The 25,341-nt window shown below is 40.6% G+C and overlaps 1 protein-coding gene and 1 long non-coding RNA gene across 3 annotated transcripts in view; one reads left to right on the top strand and one right to left on the bottom strand.

Moving 5' to 3' along the window:
• The window catches only part of PRSS12 (serine protease 12), a 227,433-nt gene extending 209,075 nt beyond the window's left edge, over window positions 1-18,358 (top strand). The window contains exons 12-13 of the mRNA XM_040330091.1: window positions 14,011-14,291; window positions 17,766-18,358. Of these exons, the coding sequence (XP_040186025.1) occupies window positions 14,011-14,291; window positions 17,766-18,073 (589 nt within the window). The 3' untranslated portion in view covers window positions 18,074-18,358. The remainder of the gene's footprint in view (window positions 1-14,010; window positions 14,292-17,765) is intronic.
• Window positions 2,372-3,188, bottom strand: LOC120918492. 2 transcript variants are annotated; one of them, XR_005744384.1, is made up of 3 exons: window positions 3,080-3,188; window positions 2,763-2,902; window positions 2,372-2,597 (listed from the first exon to the last, which is right to left on the bottom strand). It is a non-coding gene; the product is annotated as an uncharacterized LOC120918492 (long non-coding RNA). The 2 variants fall into 2 exon arrangements; XR_005744383.1 differs by having other exon boundaries at window positions 2,763-3,188.
• Window positions 18,359-25,341: the final 6,983 nt, after the last annotated feature.

Here is a 25,341-nt window from a genome sequence, read left to right as displayed (position 1 = left end):
TCACCTGCAGACCATGGCCCGGATTCACAAAGCACTTGCGCCGACGTATCTTAAGATACGCCGACGTAAGTACAAATGTGCGCCGTCGTATCTATGCACCAACCCACATACTAAGATACGCCTAAAAATAGTCTTCCTACGATCGGCGTAACTTGCCTACGCCGCCGTATCGTGGGCGCATATTGACCCCTGCCCAGGATATATAAATATATATATAATTGCATTTTATAGTTGGCCCCCCTACCTTTGTCCCTGTCCCCCATGTGCGCCCCCTAAATATGAAAGCTGGAGATGCCACTGGTAAAGGGAAAACAGTAGACTGATAAACGTAACTTTCTTTACTTTGCTTTCTTTTTCTTTCAACAAGTCCTTTGTTTGCACATGAGCGGGAAGAGGTATTTTGTAGTGCAGATCGGAAGTGACCTTCTTAGGGTGACATATACTCCTCAATAGATACAGTACAGCAGGGATGCCCAACCTTTTGAAGATCGAGGGCCACTTAAGTGACTTGGTAACCGGTCGCAGGCCACAATGAGTGGAGCAGGCAGATGACAGGTCTGTGTCCACTCTGCATATCGGAGCAGACACAGACACAGCCCACTCTACTCTGTGGGCCCTTTCGATTCAGTCCACTCAGGCGGAAGGGGATGGATCCCCTTCTGTTTTTATTTTTTAGCTGATCGGATTGGAAGTAGGTGGTGCACATGCGGATCAGTTTGATAACTACAGAACAGATATGCCCATATTTGGTATCACTCCACCTGTGACAGGAGTCGGTGCTATACAAGAAGCATTGGCTTATGCGGCTCTGCTCTGCAGCCACTTGCTTTCTCTACCACTGGATTCATTCACATGACTGGGCTTGCCAACCAGCCATCCCAGAGCAGGAGGTTGTGGGCCACATCACAGGGCTCCATGGGCCACAGTAAAAGCACCTCCCACAGCACACTAAAACACTATTCAGACTCACAGTTAACCCTTTGATTGCCCTTGATGTTAACCTCTTCCCAGCCATTAGTGCAGTGACAGTGCATATTTTTAGCACTGATCACTGTATTAGTGTTACTAGTTCCCAAAAAGTGTCAGTAACGACTGTCCACCGCAATATCGCAGTCTTGCTAAAAGAAGCAAAACATTTCCCATAGTTTGTAGACCAATCAATAGATGCTTATTGGGATTTTTTTTACCAAAAATATGTTGCGGAATACATATTGGCCTAAATTGAGGATGACATTTTTTTTTACTGCATATATTTTATAAAAAAAAACGCAGAGGTGATCAAATACCACCAAAATAAAGCTCTATTTGTGGGGAAAAAAAGGACATACATTTTATTTGAGTATGGTGTTGCAAGACCACGCAATCAGTTAAAATAAGGCAGTGTCATATCGCAAAAAATGGCCTGGTCATGAAGGGGGTAAATCTTCTGGAGCTGAAGTGGTTAAGGGAGGGTTACATCTCCTATCAGTTTATTATTTTGCCAATGGTGTCCCATTGTGGATATTTCTGTTTACTTCTGTTTACTTCTTGCCCCATAGCCAAAATAGAAAGTGAGAGGAAAGCCTTCCAGAGTGATGGAATCCCTGGTTGTCACCAGAACTAGTGTCCTCATCAGAAGGTTCCCATTCTACTCCTGCAGGGGTGGCCCATCCATTAAGGACGCATCACAGCCTCCCCCTATCTATTTGTTCGGCCCCTTGCAGGATGCCAGATGCATGAATTACAATGGTATTTTTTTTTTAACCACCTGATTAGAGCCAGAGGCTTCAAAATAGGGTGGGATCAGGGTGCAGAGAATGCGAATATCTCCAACAAGTGCCTTTAGTATAATACTATAAGGGGTAAAAAACATGTACTTAGCTTAGTGAATCTGGTAAAGATGCGTTCAATCATTCACTCCTGTGCAAAACAACATCTTGTTCCTTTAACCACTTCACCCCGGAAGAATTTACCCCCTTCCTGACCAGAACACTTTTTGCGATTCGGCACTGCGTCACTTTAACTGACAATTACGCAGTCGTGCCACGTTACAACCAAACACAATTGATGTCCTTTTTTCCCCACAAATGGAGCTTTCTTTTGGTGGTATTTGATGACCTCTGTGGTTTTTATTTTTTGAAAAAAACAACAATATTTTTTACTTTTTGCAATAATAAATATATATAAAAAAATGAATTTATTTTTCAGTTGAGGCCGATATGTATTCTTCTACGTATTTTTGGTAAAAAAAAAAATGCCACTGCAGGGAAGGGGTTAACACTAGGGGGCGGGGAAGGGGTTAAGTATGTTCCCTGGGTGTGTTCTAAATGTAGGAAAAAACATGAAATACCCCCTCAAGGGTGGGACTTTATAAGTGACACAAACACGTGAATGAGTAGAAAAATATATAGCAAATTTATTTAAACAATTTAAGTAAGGACATCGTACAGTGTCCTAGCAAGGATAAAAAACCACATGCAAGTGGTATACAGATCCTATTTGTAAAGCAATAAAACAGACATGAGACAAAAATTGGTCCAACCCGACAGCCGTTTCGGTATCTGTGATCCTTCTTCAAGGGGTATTACAGACGATCATTGTGTCAGAGAAATACATGTCTATTAGAAAAGAGATATATACACATATTACATAGAAAAAATTCAACTTAAACAATATTTACAACTCTAGTGACCGAAATTGTTAAAAAACATGGGGAAGGGGGAGACAAGAAAAGGACAGCCATACAACTATGTCATTTATCAAAACAGATATGAGTTACTTACAGTCAATAAGATCTGTAGATAGAGTCCTGTCTCAGTGTGAAAGTACGCCAAAAACAAGGGGAAAATGCTGTATATGGAGATCAATGTCTCTGTGTTCACGGGGAGGATATACAATCATAGCCTACCAAAAAGGTCCACGCCTAGGGAAGGAAGGGAAAGAGGAAAGAAGAAAAAAAAAAAAAAATAATAATAATATATATATATAATATGCATATATCATTATTTGTTGCATTCAAAGAGTTAAATGCAGACACACATTTATAGCAAAAAAGAGTAACCCCATAGAGCTGGTAATCCAAAAATGGAGAGTAACTTACCAGATATGGGAATCCATATAGGAGAGGGTATGCATGTGCCAGAGAACAAAAGTTCAGCCACAAGGAGACAAACTACCCAGATTATCCTATGTTTCAGGAAGGGTGGATTGCTGGGTGATCACAGGCAGAGATCACTGCAATCAATGCAGTACTTACCGTTTTAGAGATAGATGTTCTCCTCGGCTTCCGGGTATGATCTTCGGGACTGGGCGTTCCTATTTGATTGACAGCCTTCCGACCGTCGCATACAGCGCGTCACGAGTTGCCGAAAGTAGCCGAACGTCGGTGCGCAGGCGCCGTATAGAGCCGCACCGACGTTCGGCTTCTTTCGGCAACTCGTGACGCGCTGTATGCGACGGTCAGAAGGCTGTCAATCAAATAGGAACGCCCAGTCCCGAAGATCATACCCGGAAGCCGAGGAGAACATCTATCTCTAAAACGGTAAGTACTGCATTGATTTAAAAAAAAAAACACCCGATTGTGCTTCCCGTAATTAGGCCCAATCTAATGTTAAAAAAAAAAATTCGGGTGAACTCACGCTTTAAGTTCCAAAATAAATTACTATTGAGGAACGGTAACACCTAGACAATGCCAGGTTAGAAACTGTAATGCCTCGTACACACAACCGGTTTTCCAGACGGGAAAACTGTCATGTCTTCTTTTGGTCGGGAAAACCGGCCGTGTGCATGCTCCCTAGCAGTTTTCCCAACAGAAAAACTGCAGGAAAAAAAATTAGAACTATTTTTTCCCGTCGTGAATCGCAGCATTTTTTTCCCCGCAGTTTTCCTATGGGGAAACACTGCTGTGGAGCATACACACGGCCGGTTTTCCCGACCAAAGCTCTCAGGCAGTTATTTTTTTCGGGAAAACCAGCCGTGTGTACAAGGCATAACTCGTGAACAGCCTTTACCTTCAATGAGAATACAGGGTCCCAGTCCCTGTGTGAGTGGGGGCTTCATTAATTTTTCATTGGACTTCTGTTTTATGTTCCAGCTCCCTTACCATAACTTAACATTGGCTACCAGCCAGGCAGCAGCAATAAACTTAAATTTATATTTTCAAGACTGGTTGCTATTACCTGATGACAGTGGTCATTTTATATGGGCAGCAGCACTCTGAATAATTATTCTGGTATTGTCTGTGTCTACTCTGCCCTTCTAATCAATGCCAGGGTTAGACTGATTTATTTTATGCCCTTTTTGCAGCAGGGTGATGCCAGGGCAGCAGAGCAAGGCATGGAATTACGTTTTTGCAGAGGAAATAAATACTGTTTTTAAATTCTACATTGCTCCATGACCTGATGACTTCTCTGCTAACACTGCGTGTTACTGGAGAGTTACATTTCTCCCCCTGTAAGAATAGATGAAACAGTGCCAGCGTGGTATATGATGACAGGACATAACATTTCTCGGCTAGCGATAGCATCTTGCCGCCCTCGCCCTTCATTCTTGGAACGCACTTTCTGAAAATGATTACATCACTTTCCAGATCCGTGGCTCGCCAATAAAGAGATTCAGCAGCGTGCCAAAAAGCTCAGAAGCGATCTGAAAATTAGGAACAGACAACTGCTGGTATAAAACCTCCATAAAATCCCAAATAAGCCGGTGATAATAGCATAAATGATTCTTGCCTCATGGTTTTGTAAACACAACGGACACATTTAATTAAATAAGATGAGTGTCATTGTCACTATCAATGATATAGTGTCTATTCAAAAGGAATACAGATGCAGGGATGGAAATGTTACATTTGGTGAGAACTTAATTAGGTTAAAGGTGCCTGGAGCTTTAGTATGTGACATGAGTTTTAAGCAGTTAAAAATGTGAAAGAGAATTAGAGGCACTGCAGGATAGATCGAAAAAAAATAATAATATATATATATATATATATATATATATATATATATATATATATATATATATATATATATATATATATATATACACAAAAAACACCTGGTGCATATAGCACGGTAAAACCCCTCATGGATTTTTTTAACAGGCAGACCAAAATGTAGGTACAAAATATATATTTTATTATAACAATATGATAAAATAGTAGAAATCAACAAAGAACACCATATAGTATTAACCACTTACAGGGCATTTTCACCCCCTTCCTGCCCAGGCCAATTTCCAGTTTGTAGTGCTGTCGCACTTTGGAATGACAATTGCGCGGTCATGCAACACTGTTCCCCACAAATAGAGCTTTCTTTTGGTGGTATTTTTATTTTTTATTTCTTGCGCTATAAACAAAAGAAGAGTGACAAGTTTGAAAAAAAAAACATAATATTTTTAACGTTTTGCTATAAAAACACTTAATTTCAAGAGAGCAAATTTTCCAAGGATGAGGGCTGCTCTCCAGAACTTAGACTGGGAGGGAATATTGGCATCAATGGGCACAGAACATGAATGTGAATTCCTCAAAAAAGGCTGTTTGTGAACTCACTGCAAAGTATATTCCCATGGGCAATAAGTTTAAAAGGCTAAAAATAAAACCTATGTGGCTCACGGCCAAAGTTAAATGGTGGTAAAGTGGTAAATGGTTTGTCTCAACCCTATCTGCAGGATAGCCTTTTGTGTTAAAAAACAAACAAGTTTATTGACAGGATCAACAGGAGGACATTTAGACTGGGTTCACACTGGTGTGTTGTGCGAGATCGCATGTGATTCGCACCACACTGCAGTGCAAATCACACGCGATGTCCGTGCAATGCGATTTCAGCCATACAGCTAGAATGGCTGATATCGCACCGCATTTGGACCAAACACGCACCCGATTTGGATCACATGAGTGTTCACACCTATGCGATCCAATTGATGTCCAAACTGTCAGTTCGCAGTGCGATATGCGGGCTGAAATGGAGGTGATTCGCAGGGTTCTCGCATCGCAAGTGTGAATCCGGCCTAAAAGGAAGGAAGACTATAAAAGAAAACATTATATTAATTGTTGGCTTTTGGTTTTAATACTGCTTTATTAACAAATCCCGCCAAGTAAAAAATTCAACGCTTTGTGAAAAATACACAGAAAGTGTATATTTTTAGAAAGGCCATCCTTAAAATGGTAACAAATAAAAAGCCTATGATAATATGTCCCCTTTTTTTGCGTTTCTGAGCATGCCAAATATCTAAAAAAATATCTGTAACTCAGGGACCATAGACGAATACCTTTGTTTTTTTTCTATTGTGGTGTGTGATGGGTAGGGGGTTGTAGGGGGCGACAGAATTCAGATAATATATATTAAATTTTTTTTTATTGATTTTTTTTCTAAATAAATACGGTATCTTGTTTTTTTATTGACTATCACAGTTTACAGACAGAAGACAATCCTTTACATCAGGTTATTTATAGTCATTAAAAGTCTTGCAAATTACTAAAGCAGTGCTAATTGTCACTACTAAAACGTGACCAATCTTTCTTATAATAGTTCATAAGAGGAATGGAGGATAGAAGATGTGTCAGAGTACAGGTAAACCCACAGGTGCTTCTAGACTACGAGGTGCTCTTCCATGCTAGTAGCTTCCCCGGTGTGACACACACCACTTTGGGGTTTGTACTCACCAGAAAGTTGAGTTTATCAGGCACTGACAAAACAGTATATTTAATTGTCCTCCATATCCAGACTGTACTCGATCTACACTACTTCCTTACTGTGGAGCGCATATGGAATGCACAGCATCACTTTCCTCTGCCACGAGGTCACGTCCTGACGTTTCGTCCTTACGACTTCCTCAGAGGAAGTCGTAAGGACGAAACATCCGGGCGCGGCCTTGCGGCAGTAGGAAGTGACGCTGTGCGTTCCATATGCGCTCCACAGTAAGGAAGTAGTGTATTGTTGGTAAGCTGCAGACGTGACCAGCACATACACACACTGCCTCCATGGTGCTACGGATGGCGCGTCTTTTTGAAAAATACATACTGAATCTAAATGTAATGAACTGTATCGATTTTATGGATGTTACCAAGGACTTGTTAATAAAAAAGGAGAAAAGGGGATTACACTATTGTGAGTCTTTCTTCCCTTTTTAAACCTGAGGATATTGGGAGAGTGCTTTGGGATCGAGTACAGTCTGGATATGGAGGACGATTGAATATACTATTTTGACAGTGCCTGATAAACTCAACTTTCTGGTGAGTACAAACCCGAAATGGGTGTGTGGCACACGGTGGAAGCTACTTGCAGGGAAGAGCACCTCGTAGTCTAGAAGCACCTGTGGGTTTACCTGGACTCTGATGCCGCATACACACGATCGGTCAAGTCGATGAGAACGGTCTGATGGACCGTTTTCATCGGACCAATCCGATCGTGTGTGGGCCCCATCGGTTATTTATCCATAGGTTAAAAAAAAACAATCTTGTTTTAAATTTAACCTATGGATACCTAACTGATAGAAAAAAAAATTATCGTTAGTAGGCACAACCATTGGTTAAAAATCCATGCATGCTCAGAATCAAGTCAACGCATGCTTGGAAGCAATGAACTTCGTTTTTTTCAGCATGTCGTTGTGTTTTATGTCACCGCGTTCTGAAACGATCGTTTTTTTAACCGATGGTGTGTAGGCATGACTGACCATCAGTCAGCTTCATCGGTTAACCGATGAAAACGGTCCGGTGTGTACGCGGCATGACACATCTTCTATCCTCCATTCCTCTTATGAACTATTATAAGAAAGATTGGTCACGTTTTAGTAGTGACAATTAGCGCTGCTTTAGTAATTTGCAAGACTTTTAAGGACTTGTTGTTTTACTATTTTGGTTTTATTAATGTGCATTTATTGCTTTTAAAGCGGCTGCTGAAGTTTGGATGTGTGTTCATTTTAAATGATAATGATAACATTATTTTCATTTAACATTCTATTATAAAGGGTCTGTGAATTCCATAGCGCCGAGATAGTGGAAGACGGCCAGTGACTTCACTATTTTCTGTATATTTATAGTCATTGGCATGTAAAATGACAAGTGCTGCCAGAACACTTGTGAACCTCCCACATCAGTTAGGGACGCTGGTATGGCATTAGTTGGTAGAAAGATCTCCTTTAATGACAGGAAGTGGTTAGCATTCCATGACAGGGATCACTTCCCTGAAAAGAGTGACAGTGAACATATTGCAAAGTAACATCCAGGATCTGTCCTAAATTGTGTCTATTAGAAGATTTCTTGTATGAGCATATAGATGACTTCCATATAATCAGTCTGTAACCTCTGAACATTTCGTAAGGTCACAGCACTCTAATAAATGTATCTTTACAAAAACATAGACAGATACATTTTTTTTTTTCATATTTGTATGTTTAAACTGCATACAGATGATGTAGAACAATGATTTACACCTAGCTCAGAGATGAGACTGTGATGTGCCACAAAGTGAGGCAGTTGGTAATAAATTACTTTTCAGTGCCTCAGTGTGGTCAGGAAAATGAAAGCAGCTTTCTCACTGGGCTTCAGTGCACCTTTGCTCGGTTATTAAAAAAACAGTGGACATGTAGGGCTAGATTCACGTACCTGGGCGCATTTTTTGGCCGGCGTATCGCATCCCATTTGCACTATGCCGACGTAACATAGTGAGGCAAGGCCAGTATTCACATAGCACTTTGCTCCTCGGCGTAGCGAAAATGGGCCGGCGTAAGCCAGCCTAATTCAAATTAGTCAGGTAGTGGGCGTACTACATGTAAATTAACCGTGACCCCATGTAAATGAAGGGCCGTTGGTACGGCGCATGCACGCGCATGCTCAGAATCACGTCGCAAATACTCCCTACGATACAACGGCTCAATGCCTACAACGTGAACCGAACTTACGCACAGCCCCATTCACGTACGACTTACATAAACGACGTAAAATTTGATGGCAGTTCCGACGTCCATACCTTGCATGGGCTGCGCCACCTATAGAGGTGTTTTATCTTTACGCCGGCGTATGTCTTACGTAAACTGCGTAGCTTACTGCAACGGGTGTATGTAAGTTTGTGAATCGGCGTATCTTGCTCATTTACATATTTGACGCGTAAATCAACGTAAGCGCCCCTACCGGCCAGCGTAAATATGCACCCAAGATGCAACAGCGTAGGAGACTTACGTTGGTCGTATCTTGGCAACATTCAGGCGTAGCTCATTTTAAGAATGAGCGCATAGATACGACAGCACATTTTCAGACTTACGACGGCGTATCTACTGATACGCCGTGTAAGTCTCTCTGAATCTAGCCCGTAGTGTGTTGACTAGACATGTTTCGTTTCCGAAATTCGGACACATTTTTCATTGTTCGGAAATTTGTATGCATCCGCATTCCTGAATTGAATTTAAACGAATCCGAAATAACAAACCAAAATTCAAACAAAATTATAATAGAATTCGAAAACAAATTTGAATCGAATTCAAAAACAAATTCGAATAATATTCTAAAACAAATTTGAATCGAAATCTAATTTGAAGAAATTTGAAATCGATTTTCTAAAAAAAGTTCAAATAATAGGAAATAATAGAATATAAACTAAGAGAATAGAATAGAAAAACAATAGAATAGAATAAAATATAAAGAATATAACCATCTTCAGAAATTTGAATTTTGAATATTGAATAGAAAAGATTTGAATTGAAAATAATAGAACAGACTAGAGTAGAAAAAATAAATAGAATAGAAAATAATTGAAAAACAATTATTATAGACTAAAATAGAAAGAATATAACCATTATATCCTTTCCATTTTATTGTACCTTAGTCTATTCTATTTATTTTCCGAAATTCTAATTTAGATTAGAATGAATTTGAATAGAACAGATTAGAATAGAATAGAAAACAATAGAATAGAAAATAATACAAAAGAATAGAATAGAAAATAATAGAATAGAAAAGCAATGGAATAAAATAGAATGTAACAGTTATGCTACAGCAACATCTGTCACAGTGTACCAGTGCGCCATCAACATCTGTCAGTGTACCACCAGTGCCCCATCAACATCTGTCTCAGAGTATCACAGTGCTCCATGTACAAATGTCACAGTGCACCAGTGCCCCATCAACATATGTCATAGGGTACCATTGCCCCATCACCATCTGTCACAGTGTACCAGTGCCCCATCAACATCTGTCACAGTGTACCAGTGCCCCATCAACATCTGTCACAGTGTACCAGTGCCCCATCAACATCTGTCACAGTGTACCAGTGCCCCATCAACATCTGCCACAGGGTACCACTAGTGCCCCATGCACATCTTTCACAGTGCACCAGTGCCCCATCAACACATTTTGCAGTGTACCAGTGTGCCATCAACATCTGCCACAGTGTACCAAAATAATAGATTTGAAAATAAGAGAATAGAAAATAATAGAATAGAAAAACAACAGAGTAGAAAATAATAAAATAAAATAGAATATAACCTAACCATCTTCATAAATGTGAATGAATTTGAAAACAAAAGTTTAGAATAGAATAGAAATGAAAATAATAGAAAAGAATAGAATATAAAATAGGAGAATATAATAGAGAATAAGAGAAAAGAATAGAAAAGCAATAGAATGGAATAGAATAGAAAGAGTTCGACCTTCTGAAATTCAAATTTTGAATAGAATACACTTTAATTTGAAGAGAATAGATTAAAATATAATCCAAACCAATAGAATCCAAAATAAAAGAAAATAAGAGAATAGAAATTAATAAAATAGAATAAAATATAAAGATTATAACCATCTTCAGAAACTCAAATTTTGAATGGAATGAATTTGAATAGAAAAGATTAGAATAGAAAATAAAAAAAAAGAATATAATAGAAAATAGAATAGAATAGAAAAAACTTAATATAGAATAACACACAATAGAAAGAATATAACTGTTATATTCCTTCTATTTTATTTTATTCCATTCTATTGATTTTCTATTCTATTTGTTTCTATTCTTTTCTGTTATTTTCAATTCTATTCCTTTCTATTGTATTCCAATATTTTCTATTCAACTTCAAATTTCAGAAGATGGTTATATGTTTTGTTTTATTCTATTCTGTTCTATTGATTTTCTATTATATTTTATTCTATGTTCCATTCTATTATTTTATATTCTATTCTATTCTTTTCTATTCAAATTCGATTTTCGGAAAATAGTTATATATTATTTTCTTTCTACTTTATTGTTTTTCTATTCTATTCTTCTCTATTCTATTCTCTTATTTTCTAGTCTATTATTTCTATTCTATTCTAATCTGTTCTATTCAAATTCATTCTATTCAAAATTCAAATTTTGGAAAATGGTTAGTATCAATAGCCTAATTCCACAGCTGCATTTAAATGGAAAAAATTGAATTCAAATGCATATTTGCAATAACTTTTTTCTAAAAATTTTTTTTTAATGCTGTTGAATTTTTCTAAAATCGAATAGGATATTAACAAAACGAATTCTGAAACTGAATGTAACAAAACTTTATTTAAATAACGATTTTAAACAAACCGAAACAAAACACATTTTTTTTTGTCCTGCACATGTCTAGTGTTGACTGCACTTCCATTCTTTGTGAATTAAAATTCACGACTATGGGATACAGTAAAACTACTTAAAGTGTTACTAAACCCAGGACCCTGCATTCACTATATCTGGTCTCCCACACTACACAGAACATGGAAATGCAATTATTCTAGTAAATATAGACTGCTAAATACCCTTTCTCATCAGCAGTATATAGCAGTCTTGTGACTTCTGTCAGTGTCTGGTTAAAGCTAGTAGGAGGAGTTTTTATTCTCCCCTGTTTGTCCTATGAGGCTGCAGGACAGTGCTGATTGGCCCTGTGCTGATCACATGCACTCTCCCAAGGAAAAAACAAAAACTCTCTAGCAATACACACCAAACTGAGCACATGCAGCTTGCCCCCAAAGGCTCTGTTCTGTCAGCAGATGGATTTTGGACAGTAGAAGAAGGGGCAGATCAGAGAAGACAAGATCAAGCAACCTATTAACACAATGCAGAGGATTAACCCCTTAGGTTCCACAGTGACTATAACACGCATGCTTTACTACATATATAGGGTGATTTTACTGTTGTGGGTTTAGTAACACTTTAAAAGGTCAAAGGAACTGGTGTGTTTTTGATATTGAGGGAATTTATTCATCATTTTTAGTAAATACTAAACCTCTAACAAAAAAGGTGAGTGTAGATTAGTTAGATAGAACAGGGAAATGCCTTGTTTACTCTGTGACACGATTGCGGGCACCCGGAGGACATCGGGTCCCGTGGGCAGGGCCAGCGCTACCACTAGGCGAAGTAAGCAGCCGCTTGGAGCGCACTACCACCTAGGGCGCAACCACAGCCCCTGTTCTGTGTGAGCTCGGCTCTCCTCTCCTGAGCGCTCGTTGTGCGCTGCCACCACTAATCCCTCATGTGTCCCGCTGAGCGCCCCACTGCACTGTTACATCTTCTAGAATGGTCACACAGCTCTGCTTCGGGACTCCTTTGCTCTAGCCTGTCCCTCTGGTGCAGCGCTGTGTGTCTGTGTGTGCAGCGGAGGGGCGGGGCTCAATGGAGATGGGAGCCCGGAGCATTGAGAGGAGCAGCTGACCTCCGTGGAGCGGGAGGATGGCGCTGGCCTGGTCTCGGCGGGGACACTGTGGAGCGGGAGGATGGCGCTAGCCTGGCCCCAGAGCAGAGACTGGATGATGGTCGATGACGATGAAGCCACAAACAGCCGAGGTAGGAGGAGGATGGATCCCTTCCGAACTACATTACACTGTCTGTGGAGTGCCGAGTGGGGGTGCTGTCTGTGTGGTGTGTGTGAGAGTCAGGTGGGCCAGTCACAGTGTATGTGTCAGGTAAGGGGGGGTCAGTGTGTCAGGTAAGGGGGGGTCAGTGTGTCAGGTAAGGGGGGTCAGTGTGTCAGGTAAGGGGGGTCAGTGTGTCAGGTAAGGGGGGGTCAGTGTGTCAGGTGAAGGGGTTTCAGTGTGTCAGGTAAGGGGGGGGGGTCAGTGTGTCAGGTAAGGGGGGTCAGTGTGTCAGGTAAGGGGGGGTCAGTGTGTCAGGTAAGGGAGGGGTCAGTGTGTCAGGTAAGGGGGGGTCAGTGTGTCAGGTAAGGGGGGTCAGTGTGTCAGGTAAGGGGGGTCAGTGTGTCAGGTAAGGGGTTTCAGTGTGTCAGGTAAGGGGGGTCAGTGTGTCAGGTACGGGGGGGGGGTCAGTGTGTCAGGTAAGGGGGGGTCAGTGTGTCAGGTATGGGGGGGGGTCAGTGTGTCAGGTACGGGGGGGGGGTCAGTGTGTCAGGTAATGGGGGGTCAGTGTGTCAGGTAAGGGGGGGTCAGTGTGTCAGGTAAGGGGGGTCAGTGTATGTGTCAGGTAAGGGGGGGTCAGTGTGTCAGGTAAGGGGGGGTCAGTGTGTCAGGTAAGGGGGGTCAGTGTATGTGTCAGGTAAGGGGGGTCAGTGTATGTGTCAGGTAAGGGGTGTCAGTGTGTCAGGTGAGGGGGGGTCAGTGTGTCAGGTGAGGGGGGGTCATTGTGTCAGGTAAGGGGGGTCAGATAAGGGGGGTGTCAGATAGGTCACATGTGTTGCAAGGGCAGAGTAAAGTGATGTCAGGGGCGCAGCGGGGAGGGGGGGGGGGGGCGCAAAATTAGGATTCGCCTAGGGTGTCAAAGATCCTTGCACCGGCCCTGCCCGTGGGCACAGTCACGGAGCACGCGGCGGGCATGCGCGCACTGCAGCAAATTCAAAGCAACTTAAAGGTACAATTCTTTACGCAGCCGTTCCATCCTGCTGACGTATATCGGCGTTAGCCGGTCGGCAAGTGGTTAAATATATTGGCTTTAGCACTGTGAAGAGAGTCTTTTCTATTTTATTCCTATAGAGCACCATATATCACATTGGAGACCTGTTGGTAAATATCGGACCTGGTAACTTACAGCTTGGGCATTACTTCTGTGTAAGATTCTGTAATCACCATCCTTTCATGTTTCCCTTTTACCGTAGATATGGAAACAGTACTCGTAATTATGTGATAAGAGTCGGAGATTATCACACACTTGTCCCAGAGGAGTACGAAGAGGATCTGGGAATCCAGCAGATCATTATCCACAAAGACTATAGACCAGATGGAAGTGATTATGATATTGCTTTAATAAGACTAGAAGGAGCTCCAGACCAGTGTGTGACATTCAGCAGCCACGTCTTACCAGCCTGTCTACCTATGAGGCGAGAGAGGCCACAGAAAACAGCATCAAATTGTTATATTACAGGATGGGGTGACACAGGTATTTATTTGTATTCTTTAACACATTGCACATGTATTGCTTTCTTTGAGAATAAGCCTTATTCTATTGAGAATAAGCCTAATTCTATAGCATGTATTTGGATCATAGAAACTCATTAGACTGCACTTTTTTCTTCTAGCGCAGTAATAAAAGAATGACTACACTTTTTCAACTTAAAGCGGGGGTTCACCGAAAATTTTTTTTTTAACATTACATTCAGCCGAGTTGTCATAATGACAATCGCCTGTTTTTTTTTATTTTATCCCCGTACATACCGTATTTTCGCCGCCGTTTCCGGGTATGTCTTCTGCGGGACTGGGCGTTCCTAACTGATTGACAGGCTTCCGACCGCGCATACAGTGCGTCAAGAGTTGCCGAAAGAAGCCGGACTGCCAGTCAGCTCTATGCGGCGCCTGCGCACTTTCGGCAACTCGTGACGCGCTGTATGCGACGGTCGGAAGCCTGTCAATCAATTAGGAACGCCCAGTCCCGCAGAAGACATACCCGGAAGCGGCGGTGAAAATACGGTATGTACGGGGATAAAATTAAAAAAAACAGCCGATTGCCATTATGACAACTCGGCTGAATGTAATGTTAATTTTTTTTTTTTTGGGGTGAACCCCCGCTTTAAGCTCCTGATATTCTTCTCTTTACCTCCTACAAATTATTGATAGTACTGCTTCAAAGTAAAAAAAAAAAAATCTCTCCCTCTCTCTGTCTCTCTGTTTCTCTCTCTCTCTATAATTGTATATATATATATATATATATATATATATATATATATATAGTACCTTGAAAATGTATTCATACCCCTTGACATTTCCAAATCGCAGGAAAATGATTAATGGTTTTCAATTTTTTTTACAAATAAATATCTGAAAAGATTTATTTGGGGGGTGCAAACAAACTAAAAAAAAAAAAAACATCAATAAAATAAAATAAATAATAAATAAAAAATAATAATAAATAATAAATAAAAAATAATAAATTATAATTATAATAACATAATAAATAAATAATAAAAATAATAAATAATAAATAAAATAAACAAAATAATAATAAAAAAAAAACATCAATTGCCACCACTGTGCCCATCAAGCACAGCCACTGTGCCCATAAAACGCAGCCACTGTGCCCATAAAATGCAGCCACTGTGTCCATCAAATGCAGCCACTGTGCCCATCAAACGCAGCCACTGTGCCCATCAAACGCAGCCACTGTGCCAATCAAGTGCAGCCACTGTGCCATCAATGCAGCCACAGTACACATCAATTGCTGCCAGTGTGCTCACCAATTGTCGCTAATGTGCCCCATCAAATGCTGCCAGTGTGCCCATCAATTGTCTCTACTGTGCCCCATCAAATCCTGCCAGTGTGCATCACCCGGGAAACTTTTTTTAAATGCGTTTTTCGGGATATTTTTGTTGTTACTCTGTCTCTCACTGTTAAAATAAACCGACCATTAAAATTATAGACTGATCATTTCTTTGTCAGTGGGCAAAATGTACAAAATCATTATGGGAACAAATGATTTATTCCCTCACTGTAGATGGACTTGAGTAACACATTACAGATGAACTCCAGCTTGACCATTGTAAGTAACCCTGTCAGTGTTAAATGGCTTGCCTCAAATCTCTAACTGCCCCTTTTGCTCTACAGCTTGGTCTGTTAAAAGAGGTTTAAAAATAACAGACTTAAAAGAGAAGTATGGGAATTTTTTTATTAATTATACTTACCTAGGTGGATGCAGCATCAGTCCGATGCTGCATCTGTACCCTGCAGGCTCTATGGCTGAGAACCGAGCGATCAAACACCACTGGTTGCTCCGTTCTCAGAGCTCCCTTAGTGAAAAGTTGGTAATTGCTCTCTGCTCTACCTTCCTGCACTCACTGAGTGGAGGGTCACTCTGTGGAGGGGGTGGGAGTGGCCCGCTCAGGCTCCCAGTGGCTTGCATAGAGGCTGAGCCTGGTGCCAGTCCAGGCATGTGGGGGGATTCTGACCACACGGTAGCGACATCAACCGAAAACGGGTCACAGTAGTGCAAAACGATCTTCACTCCTGTGATCCACAGGAGAAGTACAGTCAGGCCCGGATTTCCCACAAAGCCACTGAGGCCAGGCCTTGGGGCGGCAGGGCACAGAGGGGCGGCAGCGGCATGGAGTCTCCTGACGACCGAAACACACAGTTAAGGGCGGTAAGTTGCTTCCTAGCAGGACTAAATGTAGTGTGGGGCAATCCTCACGCTCGTTAACAAGTGATTGTGGCGATGTCGCCAAAATCACTTGTAAAATGTGTGCTGCCATCCGTCCTCCCCTTCCACCCCCCCACATACCTCTCTCTGCTGGCTCTGTCTTCGGGACTCCGTTCTCCCCCTAGCCACCTAATCTGTCTCCTGTCCCTCCCCCTGATGTACACAGTGAGAGGGGTGAGCTGTGCTCTTCCCATCTCAGCTGTGACAGGAGTTCTAGCACAGTGCTAGGACTCCTGTTTTGGAGGTGACAGGGACAATAAAGAGAACCTGCCACCTCCAATTGCTATTACACAGGGAATTGTTTTCTCCTGTGCGATAGCAATAAAGTTAGGTAAAAAAAAAATAAATAATAATTCAATTAATAAAATAAAAAAGTAATTAAAAAGTAAAGAATAAGAAAAATAATATATATATAGAAAAAAAGAAAAGCATACAAAAAAAGGTAAACGACAAGCTACAAATAAATAAAAAAAGTAATAAAAAAGTAAAAAAGACAGAAACAAAAAATATTTGAACTAACCGTTCTGCCCCTGCTATCCGGTTACCATTCTCCGTTGATTTGGGGGGGGGGGGGGGGTGATTCGGTTGGCAGGGAGGGGGTGCATTGCGGAACCTGGCCTTAGGGCGGCAGGGAGAGCAAATCCGGCCCTGAGTACAGTCAAATGAGCTTTGGCTGTACTTCTCCTTTAAGGTGAAAAGATCAAAAGGTGAAAATAACTGCAAAAAAAGCCTAAGAAAAGGAAACTAATACATCCACCACATCTAAATATTGGTATGTTGCAATATATCAAATATATATTTGTTGCTTTAATACTGCTTTAAGTTTAATACACAGGTTACATTTATATTAGTGATGACTCAGGGTCTCAATGACAACTTATTAATGGACTTTACATTTCCATCTGTAAAAAATGCAAAGTCTTTACTGCAAAGTCCCAGAATATAAAGTAACTGCCAAAAAATTCTCTTAAGAAGTAGAGCTGTCAATCATAGTGTGTTCCTTGAAGTCATCCCCATTATGGAAGTACATCAGTCACTGACAGCCCTGTTCTGGCAAATGTTTTTCTAGGCTCTCCTCTCTGACCTCCTGCAGAGGCTCCGATCCATAAAATATCAACAGTACTAGACACGTCACCCAACTGCTGGTTTAGAAAATAATTGACAGTGAATGCTGTCACTTAAAAAATGTGCATCTTAATTTGCTTTTGATGCATTTGTTTTTAGGCCGAGCATATTCAAGGACTTTGCAACAAGCTTCCGTGACTTTATTACCAAAGCGGATTTGTGAAGAGCGGTACAAGGGTCGGTTTACTGGGAGGATGCTTTGCGCAGGAAGTCCTCCTGAGCAGAAACACGTGGACAGCTGTCAAGGAGACAGTGGCGGCCCTTTGGTGTGTGAACGAACTGGAGGCAGCTGGGTAGTATATGGAGTAACCTCCTGGGGTTATGGCTGTGGTGTTAAAGACTCTCCTGGAGTATACACAAAAGTGTCTGCCTTAATACCATGGATAAAAAGTTTGACCAATTTGTAAAGATCGCAAAAGCCTAAATGTTTTCAATGTAGCCAGACCAAACTGTCATGGATTTCACACTGACAGCAAGGCACGTTGGAGCTAGTATGTTGTGATTTCTCTTCTAGGCTACTAGCTTGGGTTTAAAATGTACAGTTTTATTTCCTTATCGGTCATGTTGTAAAAAAAAATGTGGGACTGGTATTACCTCTCTGTAGCTGCTGTTAAAAAAAATAAAAATGACAAAAGGCCAGCCTTTATGCTAGATTAGAGTAAGCCACTCTTACAGACAATGGGCCAGATTCACGTAGCAGCGCGGCGGCGTAACGTATCCCCTTTACGTTACACCGCCGCAAGTTTTCAGCGTAAGTGCTTGATTCACAAAGCACTTACCTGTATTCAAATGGGGCGTGTACCATTTAAATTAGGCGCGCTCCCGCGCCGAACGTTCTGCACATGCTTTGCGCGAAATTACGGTGCCCCGACGTGTTTTTTGAACGACGACGTGCGTAATGTAATTTCGTATTCCCGGACGTCTTACGAAAAAAAAAAAAATTTAAATTCGACGCGGGAACGACGGCCATACTTTAACACTTTAACATGAAGGAGTAATTTTACCCCATGTAAATAGTACTCTTAACTTTGTGACGCGAAAAACCGACGTAAGCGAATGCGACAAACGCGCGTACCTTCGTGGATCGCCGTAATCAGCTACTTTGCATACCCGACGCTGGAAAACGACGCAAACTCCACCCAGCGGCCGCCGGAGAATTACACCTAAGATCCGAAGGCGTACAAAGCCGTATGCCTGTCGGATCTTAGCCAAAAGCAGATACTCCGACATACTTTTTCTGTGAATCTGGCCCAATAAGACTTGGTGGACAGCAAGAAGATTGGAGACCATAAAATAAAATGTCATTTCTGACAATGTACAGTTTGGTAAGAATTGTGCTAAATTGTTGCCGATATGATGAAAAGTATAGCATCAGTTTTAATCATTTTTATGTCAATGGTTGTGAAGGAATTAAAAGCAAATGCTCTAGAATAACAAAAATAAAGTGTTGGATTAGGTACAACAACATTTTATATTGTGGAATTTTAAGGCTATTTGTGAGATTTAGCTTTGGTAACAGACTATCAGCCAGATAACTGACATGATGTACCTCTAGAAATCAATATATCCATCTTAACTACATTATCAAAAGCTGTTCAAGTCAAAAAGAACCATTAGGGGTTATTTACGAAAGGCAAATCCACTTTGCACTACAAGTGCACTTGAAATTGCAGTGAATATGCACTTGGGAGTGCAGTCGCTGTAAATCAGAGGGGTAGATCTGAAATGAGGGGAAGCTCTGCTGATTTTATCATCCAATCATGTGCAAGCTAAAATGCTGTTTTTTATTTTCATTGCATGTCCCCTTCAGATCTACAGCGACTGCACTTCCAAGTGCACTTTCAGTGCAATTTCAAGTTCACTTTGCACATGTAGTTTGCACTTGTAGTGCAAGGTGGATTTGCCTTGCGTAAATATCCCTCATTGTGTCTTTTAAATACTCATTGTTCCTTAACCTCCCTGGCGGTATGATTCTTTCAGAAAAAACATGCTGAAAGCGGTACCATTATTTGCAAGGAAATTTGGCGTTTTATATTGTAGGTCTGTCATTTTTAGAAATAACTCACTTAAATCTGACCAAACAAGCTTCTAATAGGCATCCCGGGTATGAAATTTTTTTAAAAACAAAATTATAAATTATAATATAATAAATAATTATAAATCAATATAACAAATAATAATATAATTATAATAAAAATTATTCAATAATGTAATCAAATCAAAATCACTGAAATTTGCTCAGTTGCAGAATTGTTGCTGTCATTATTTTTTTTTTTTTATGACGAATTTCCCCACAAATCGCTATCGCACAATTCTGCAAGTGATTATAATTTATTATCGCTGTTTTTTAGCTGATCTAAAACTATTTTTGACATAAAGGGACACTTTTGGTTGCTATGGACAATCTACAGTTTGCAGGGAGAAAGAAACGTTTTTATTATATAAAATGACATGCAGGGCAATGGACAGACCACTAGGGACAAGGGGGGTGTGTTTTTTTTACATACAGTACTGTAATCTATAAGATTACAGTATACTGTATGTATAGTGTTTGTTTACTTTTTTGAATTTGGCGCCGTTCTCCGTCCCCGTGCGTCGTAACGTCGCAGGGAACGGAGATCGGCGTCACACGGAGGCACTGTGTGAATCGAGCGAGGTCCTGCTCGCTCACACAGCGCGGTGGCATCGCTGGATCCAGGGACAAGGTAAGTGAAACTCCCTGTACATCCAGCGAGGCGAGCCCGAGTCTGACTCGGGGTTACCGATCCTTGCCCAAAAATCTCACCCCGAGTCAGACTCGGGAACACCGCCCAGGAGGTTAAGCCAGGCATAGACGGATCAAAATTTGGCCAGTTCTATTTGTCTATGACCAGGCTGGTTGTACTGACATTGATCCATTAATCAACTTCAGTACAATCAGCCAGTTGATTTTTTCATTCAATCACTGCCTGCGGCTATAGCAGCCAGCAGTGATCATTTTATTCTGCTGATGGGGAAGGAAAGAAAATTGCAAAATGTATTGCCTGCCTTATATAGCAGTCTACCCCCGAGGCTAAAAAAGTTTAAAGTCTCCTCCCTGTTTTTAATATTTAAAATGCAATCTATTGTAAAGCAAGCCCTCAAATGTATTATAGTATAACTAAAGGAAAAACTTTTTTTAGTTTTGGACAGAGTGGAGAGGTATTTGAATATCTGTCAGATTTTTGTTGCTTTCTCTGCTCCTGTTAGGGAGATTGATTATCTCTATTTGTCCTGTTTATCCTTATCATTCAAAGTAAAAATAAAATAAAAGATCAAACTTTGGGTTGTCCCCAGAACAGTAATAGAGGGGACATTTTCCAAAGGGGACACTTGTTCTGGTGACCTGGGGGAACCCCAAGAGATTCCGTTCATTTTTAGTTTTTTTTCCTTTACACTTTTTGTTTTGATATGGGAGAGGAAGTGAAGGGAATTCTCCCCATTGGGACACATACATGGCAAAATAAAACCTGACAGGGGTTATAACCCTCCCTTACTCTATGCCAGATCTTAGTATTAGTATTACAATGACCATCTTCACTGTTATGTTGGAGTTCTTGTCTTCCTGGGTCTTCCCGGGTTATGGAGTAGACTAGGCATACCCCATTCCCTCATATGACAGCTCTAATTGCCTGCCCAGTCTGTTGTCAGGTTCAAACATTTGGGAACAGGAAGGTACTGGAAACCATGCAAATAGTCAATTCCAAAAAATCAAAGGCCCCAATGACACAGAGAGGAGAAATATCATATTGGCCGTATAGGTTATCTTAGTCATTTATAATGCTACTACAGGTCCAGTTAAAGTACTGTATACACTTGAGTATAAGCCGACCTGAATATAAGCCGAGGCACCTAATTTTACCACAAAAAACGAAGAAACGTATTGACTCGAGTATAAGCCTAGGGTGTCCATCTGCATGCATCACTGTGCCTCACTGTGTCCATGTGCATGCCTCGCTGTGTCCATGCCTCACTGTGTCCATGCCTCACTGTGCCCATGCCTCACTGTACCCATGCCTCGCTGTGTCCATGCCTCATTGTGTCCATGCCTCACTGTGCCCATGCCTCACTGTGCCCATGCCTCACTGTGTCCATGCCTCACTGTACCCATGCCTCACTGTGCCCATGCCTCACTGTGTCCATGACTAGACTGACGTTTAACATGGTAGTCTATGGAAGGGCTACCCGGCTTTGAAAAAATCTTTGCACACTTGTAGAGGAGAAAAGGGGCTACATGTGTGCCAAGTTCCAGGTCCAGGGGACCTACGACCGGCCGGTACCGGGTCCCCAAAGTCACCAGAGAAATGACTGTTTAATGTGGGAGTCTATGGAAAAATCGGTTTGAAAAATCGGTGCTTCCCCCCATCCGTAGGTTCCCCAGACAACAAACTTTGCACACTTTTAGAGGAAGAGTGGGGCTATATGTGTGCCAAGTTTGGGGTCCAGGGGACCTACGGCCAGCCAGTCCGGAAGATCAGGCGCAAAAAGGTGACTCGAGTATAAGCCGAGGGGGGCATTTTCAGCACACAAAAAATGTGCTGAAAAACTCGGCTTATACTCAAGTATATATGGTAATGCTTTTGTTAATTTTCCACATTGCAATATTTAAAAAAAATATGTTAATAAATCATTCAACAAAGGAACCACAAAAAATATCAAACTAAAGGAGAAAACCAAAATTGGAGAAATATGCAGGTTGTCATTGCTGACCTCCTTCCAATGAGTTACCTGGATATTTGTAAGTGCATTTTTCCTTTAAGAACTCTTGTCACATATATATGTTTCATAATATATTAATAATAAACTCACGTACAGAATGTATATTGACACTGAAATGTACCCAAGCTATTTTTCTGAAGTAGTTCTGTGGCCCATGTTGCAGTCTGTATAAATGAGTATATTTCCTACTTGTGTTGCCTAATTATAAATGAAATATTTATCAGTTGACATATAAGAGGTTAGGAACCTGTAGAGAACACAATAGCAGTTACTAAATTATCACAATTATTGCTTCTAAAAGAAAAAAAATGCCTACTTTATTTAGAAAAAAATAGTGCTCTATAAAAATAAAATTGTCTTTAATGTTTCCTTTGCCCACCTAAACAGTCCTTAAAGTCAGATGAAAATGTGTTGTATTGAGTCAAATCTGTACCAATCGGTTTACCGTGAGATCAAGCACCTATCAGCTTCTTTCTGTATATATCTTTGGAAATTCAGTATGCCAAACAGCTGACTCAGCCTACATAGCGAAAATTTGGATTTTGGCTGGGCTTGAGAAAAATATCTGATTTATCCTGTTCATGAGACCAGGCAGGCACTCATAAGGCAGTGGCATACCTAAATACTGTACAGGTCTGATATGTCTAATTAGAAAGCTATCGCTGTTGGCTCTGCAAACCATCAACTGCCCTTTCGTTTTTCATTTTAGAAATTCATTCTAATGTTAATATAACTTTGTGTATCTGTATAGCTGCAGCACTGTACTACCAAATGTTTAATGCCATTTTCAAATACCACATAGCTTAAAGCATTGAAACACTTTCATGAGCAACCTTCATTGTATGGTGGATGCTTAATCATTACTGTGGTTCACTAGAAAGCACCCAAGCTGCAAATATATGTGTGCAGATACAGAGCAGGATCTTTCCCTGATATTTTAAGGTACTCTCTTTAGTTACTTCATATTTTAAAGTATAATTTTATGCAAAGCGAATTCAGAAAAACAGAACTTCACAAAAGTATAAGGATATATACATTTACATTTGTGCCCTCTAGATTACATTTAAGCTTCACCTTTCTTACCTAACAAAAATGTATTTGGAACCAGTTAAAAAAAAAAATTGTTATTGTATTTCTTATCTGATTCCAAACTGTCTATAAATGAAAACTCCATCAGAGAACATAGATAAATGTAGAGCACTGTACCTTCAACACACATAAGGCATACTGTATTTTTATTTTCCTCGTGCTTGCCGCCAACATCTGCCTGCAAACTGGGCACATTAGGCTGCAGATATCAGTGAACATCTAGCTCTTTTATATTTTTATGTTGAAGTATAACAGAAATAAGCAGAAACTCACAAACTGCCAGAGGGTTATATTTTAATCCATTTTTTTTCCATAAGGTATAAAGTCACTGAATTATGATTTCTGGTAACCATTGTGATCAAAACTTCGACTGAGCTTCATAGATATTGCAGAAAGGGACTCATGCCGCGTACACACAATAATTTTTCAGCATGTCGAAAAAACAAAGTTTTCCCAACTTCATCAATAAAACGATGTTGCCTACACACCATTGTTTTTAAAAAATTGATCTAGCAAATCGCGGTGACGTACAACATGTACGACAGCACTATAAAGGGAACGTTACATTCGCCTTTGGGCTGCTTTAGCTGATTCCGTGTTAGTAAAAGACGATTCACGCTTTTTTGTCTGTTAAGCCTCGTACACACGACCGAGGAACTCGACGGGGGAAACACATCGTTTTCCTCGTCGAGTTCCTTGTTTGGCTGTCGAGGAACTCGACAAGGTAAGTTTCTCCATTCCTGTTGAGGAAATAGAGAATTTGCTCTCTTTTTGGCTCGTCGAGTTTCTCGACAGTTTCCTTGACGAAAATGTACACACGACCGGTTTCCTCGGCAAAAAAATATCTCCCAGCAAGTTTCTTGCTGGTTTTTGCCGAGAAACTCGGTCGTGTGTACGAGGCTTTACAGTGTGATGAATGTGCTTACTCCATTATGAATGGTAGTTTTACCAGAACGAGCTCTCCCGTCTCATAACTCGCTTCTGAGCATGCGTGGGTTTTTTACGTTGTTTTAGCCCACACACGATCATTTTTTCAACCCGAAAAACAACATAGTTTAAAACGACGTTAAAACATGCAGCATGTTCGAATTTTTTTTTGTCGTTTTTAAGAACCTGAAAAATGATGTGAAGCCCACACACGATCATTTTAAATGATGTTTTTGAAAAACAACGTTTTTTTCATGCTGAAAAATGATCGTGTGTACGCGGCATAAGTCTTTTTTCAAGAGACAGCTATGACTGATTATTCAGATATAGAATACACAGTATTGGTGGCCAATATGGTCATCCCAGTACAAAAGTGTCACTTATATGATCGTAGGTTGGTTTTTAGAGTGAAATGTAAAAGGAAAAGAAGGGCACACCGACCTAGTGCATTACCAATAGCTAGGTTTAATTAAAATTGTACAAAAAATAATGAATACTCACAAACCAAGTAAAAAACAAGCATACACATCACGCCATCAAAGGCATAGATGCCTCCGAAAGGTCTCCTACTGAAACCAAACAGCCGGAGAGTCCAGACGACATAGATTACAGCTACGGCTGTTCGTGTTTTTGTGGTTTTTAGAGTGAACCTGAGGCAAAGATTTGCTAAGCTTTAGGAAACATTTAGAAACGTTTATTGTGCCTAAAAATTTTCCCTGAATAAAGGTATCTTTGTCTTGAATTCTTCCTGAAAAATATTGATGCATTTCATGGTATGTGAGGGTGTCTAGGCTCTTTTGTGTCTACAGCCTCATAACTGGACAGATTGAGCTCTAAAGGCTGGAATACATGGACCAAAAATTGCTTGTTTCAGCAGAAACCAGTGTGCTGCTGGTTGAATAATAATAAAAAAGAAAACTCC

Source organism: Rana temporaria, chromosome 1 (genome assembly GCF_905171775.1).
Source record: "Rana temporaria chromosome 1, aRanTem1.1, whole genome shotgun sequence".
Lineage (NCBI taxonomy): Eukaryota > Metazoa > Chordata > Amphibia > Anura > Ranidae > Rana > Rana temporaria.
Note: the sequence above shows the minus strand (reverse complement) of the source record. Positions and strands in the feature narration are given on the sequence as shown.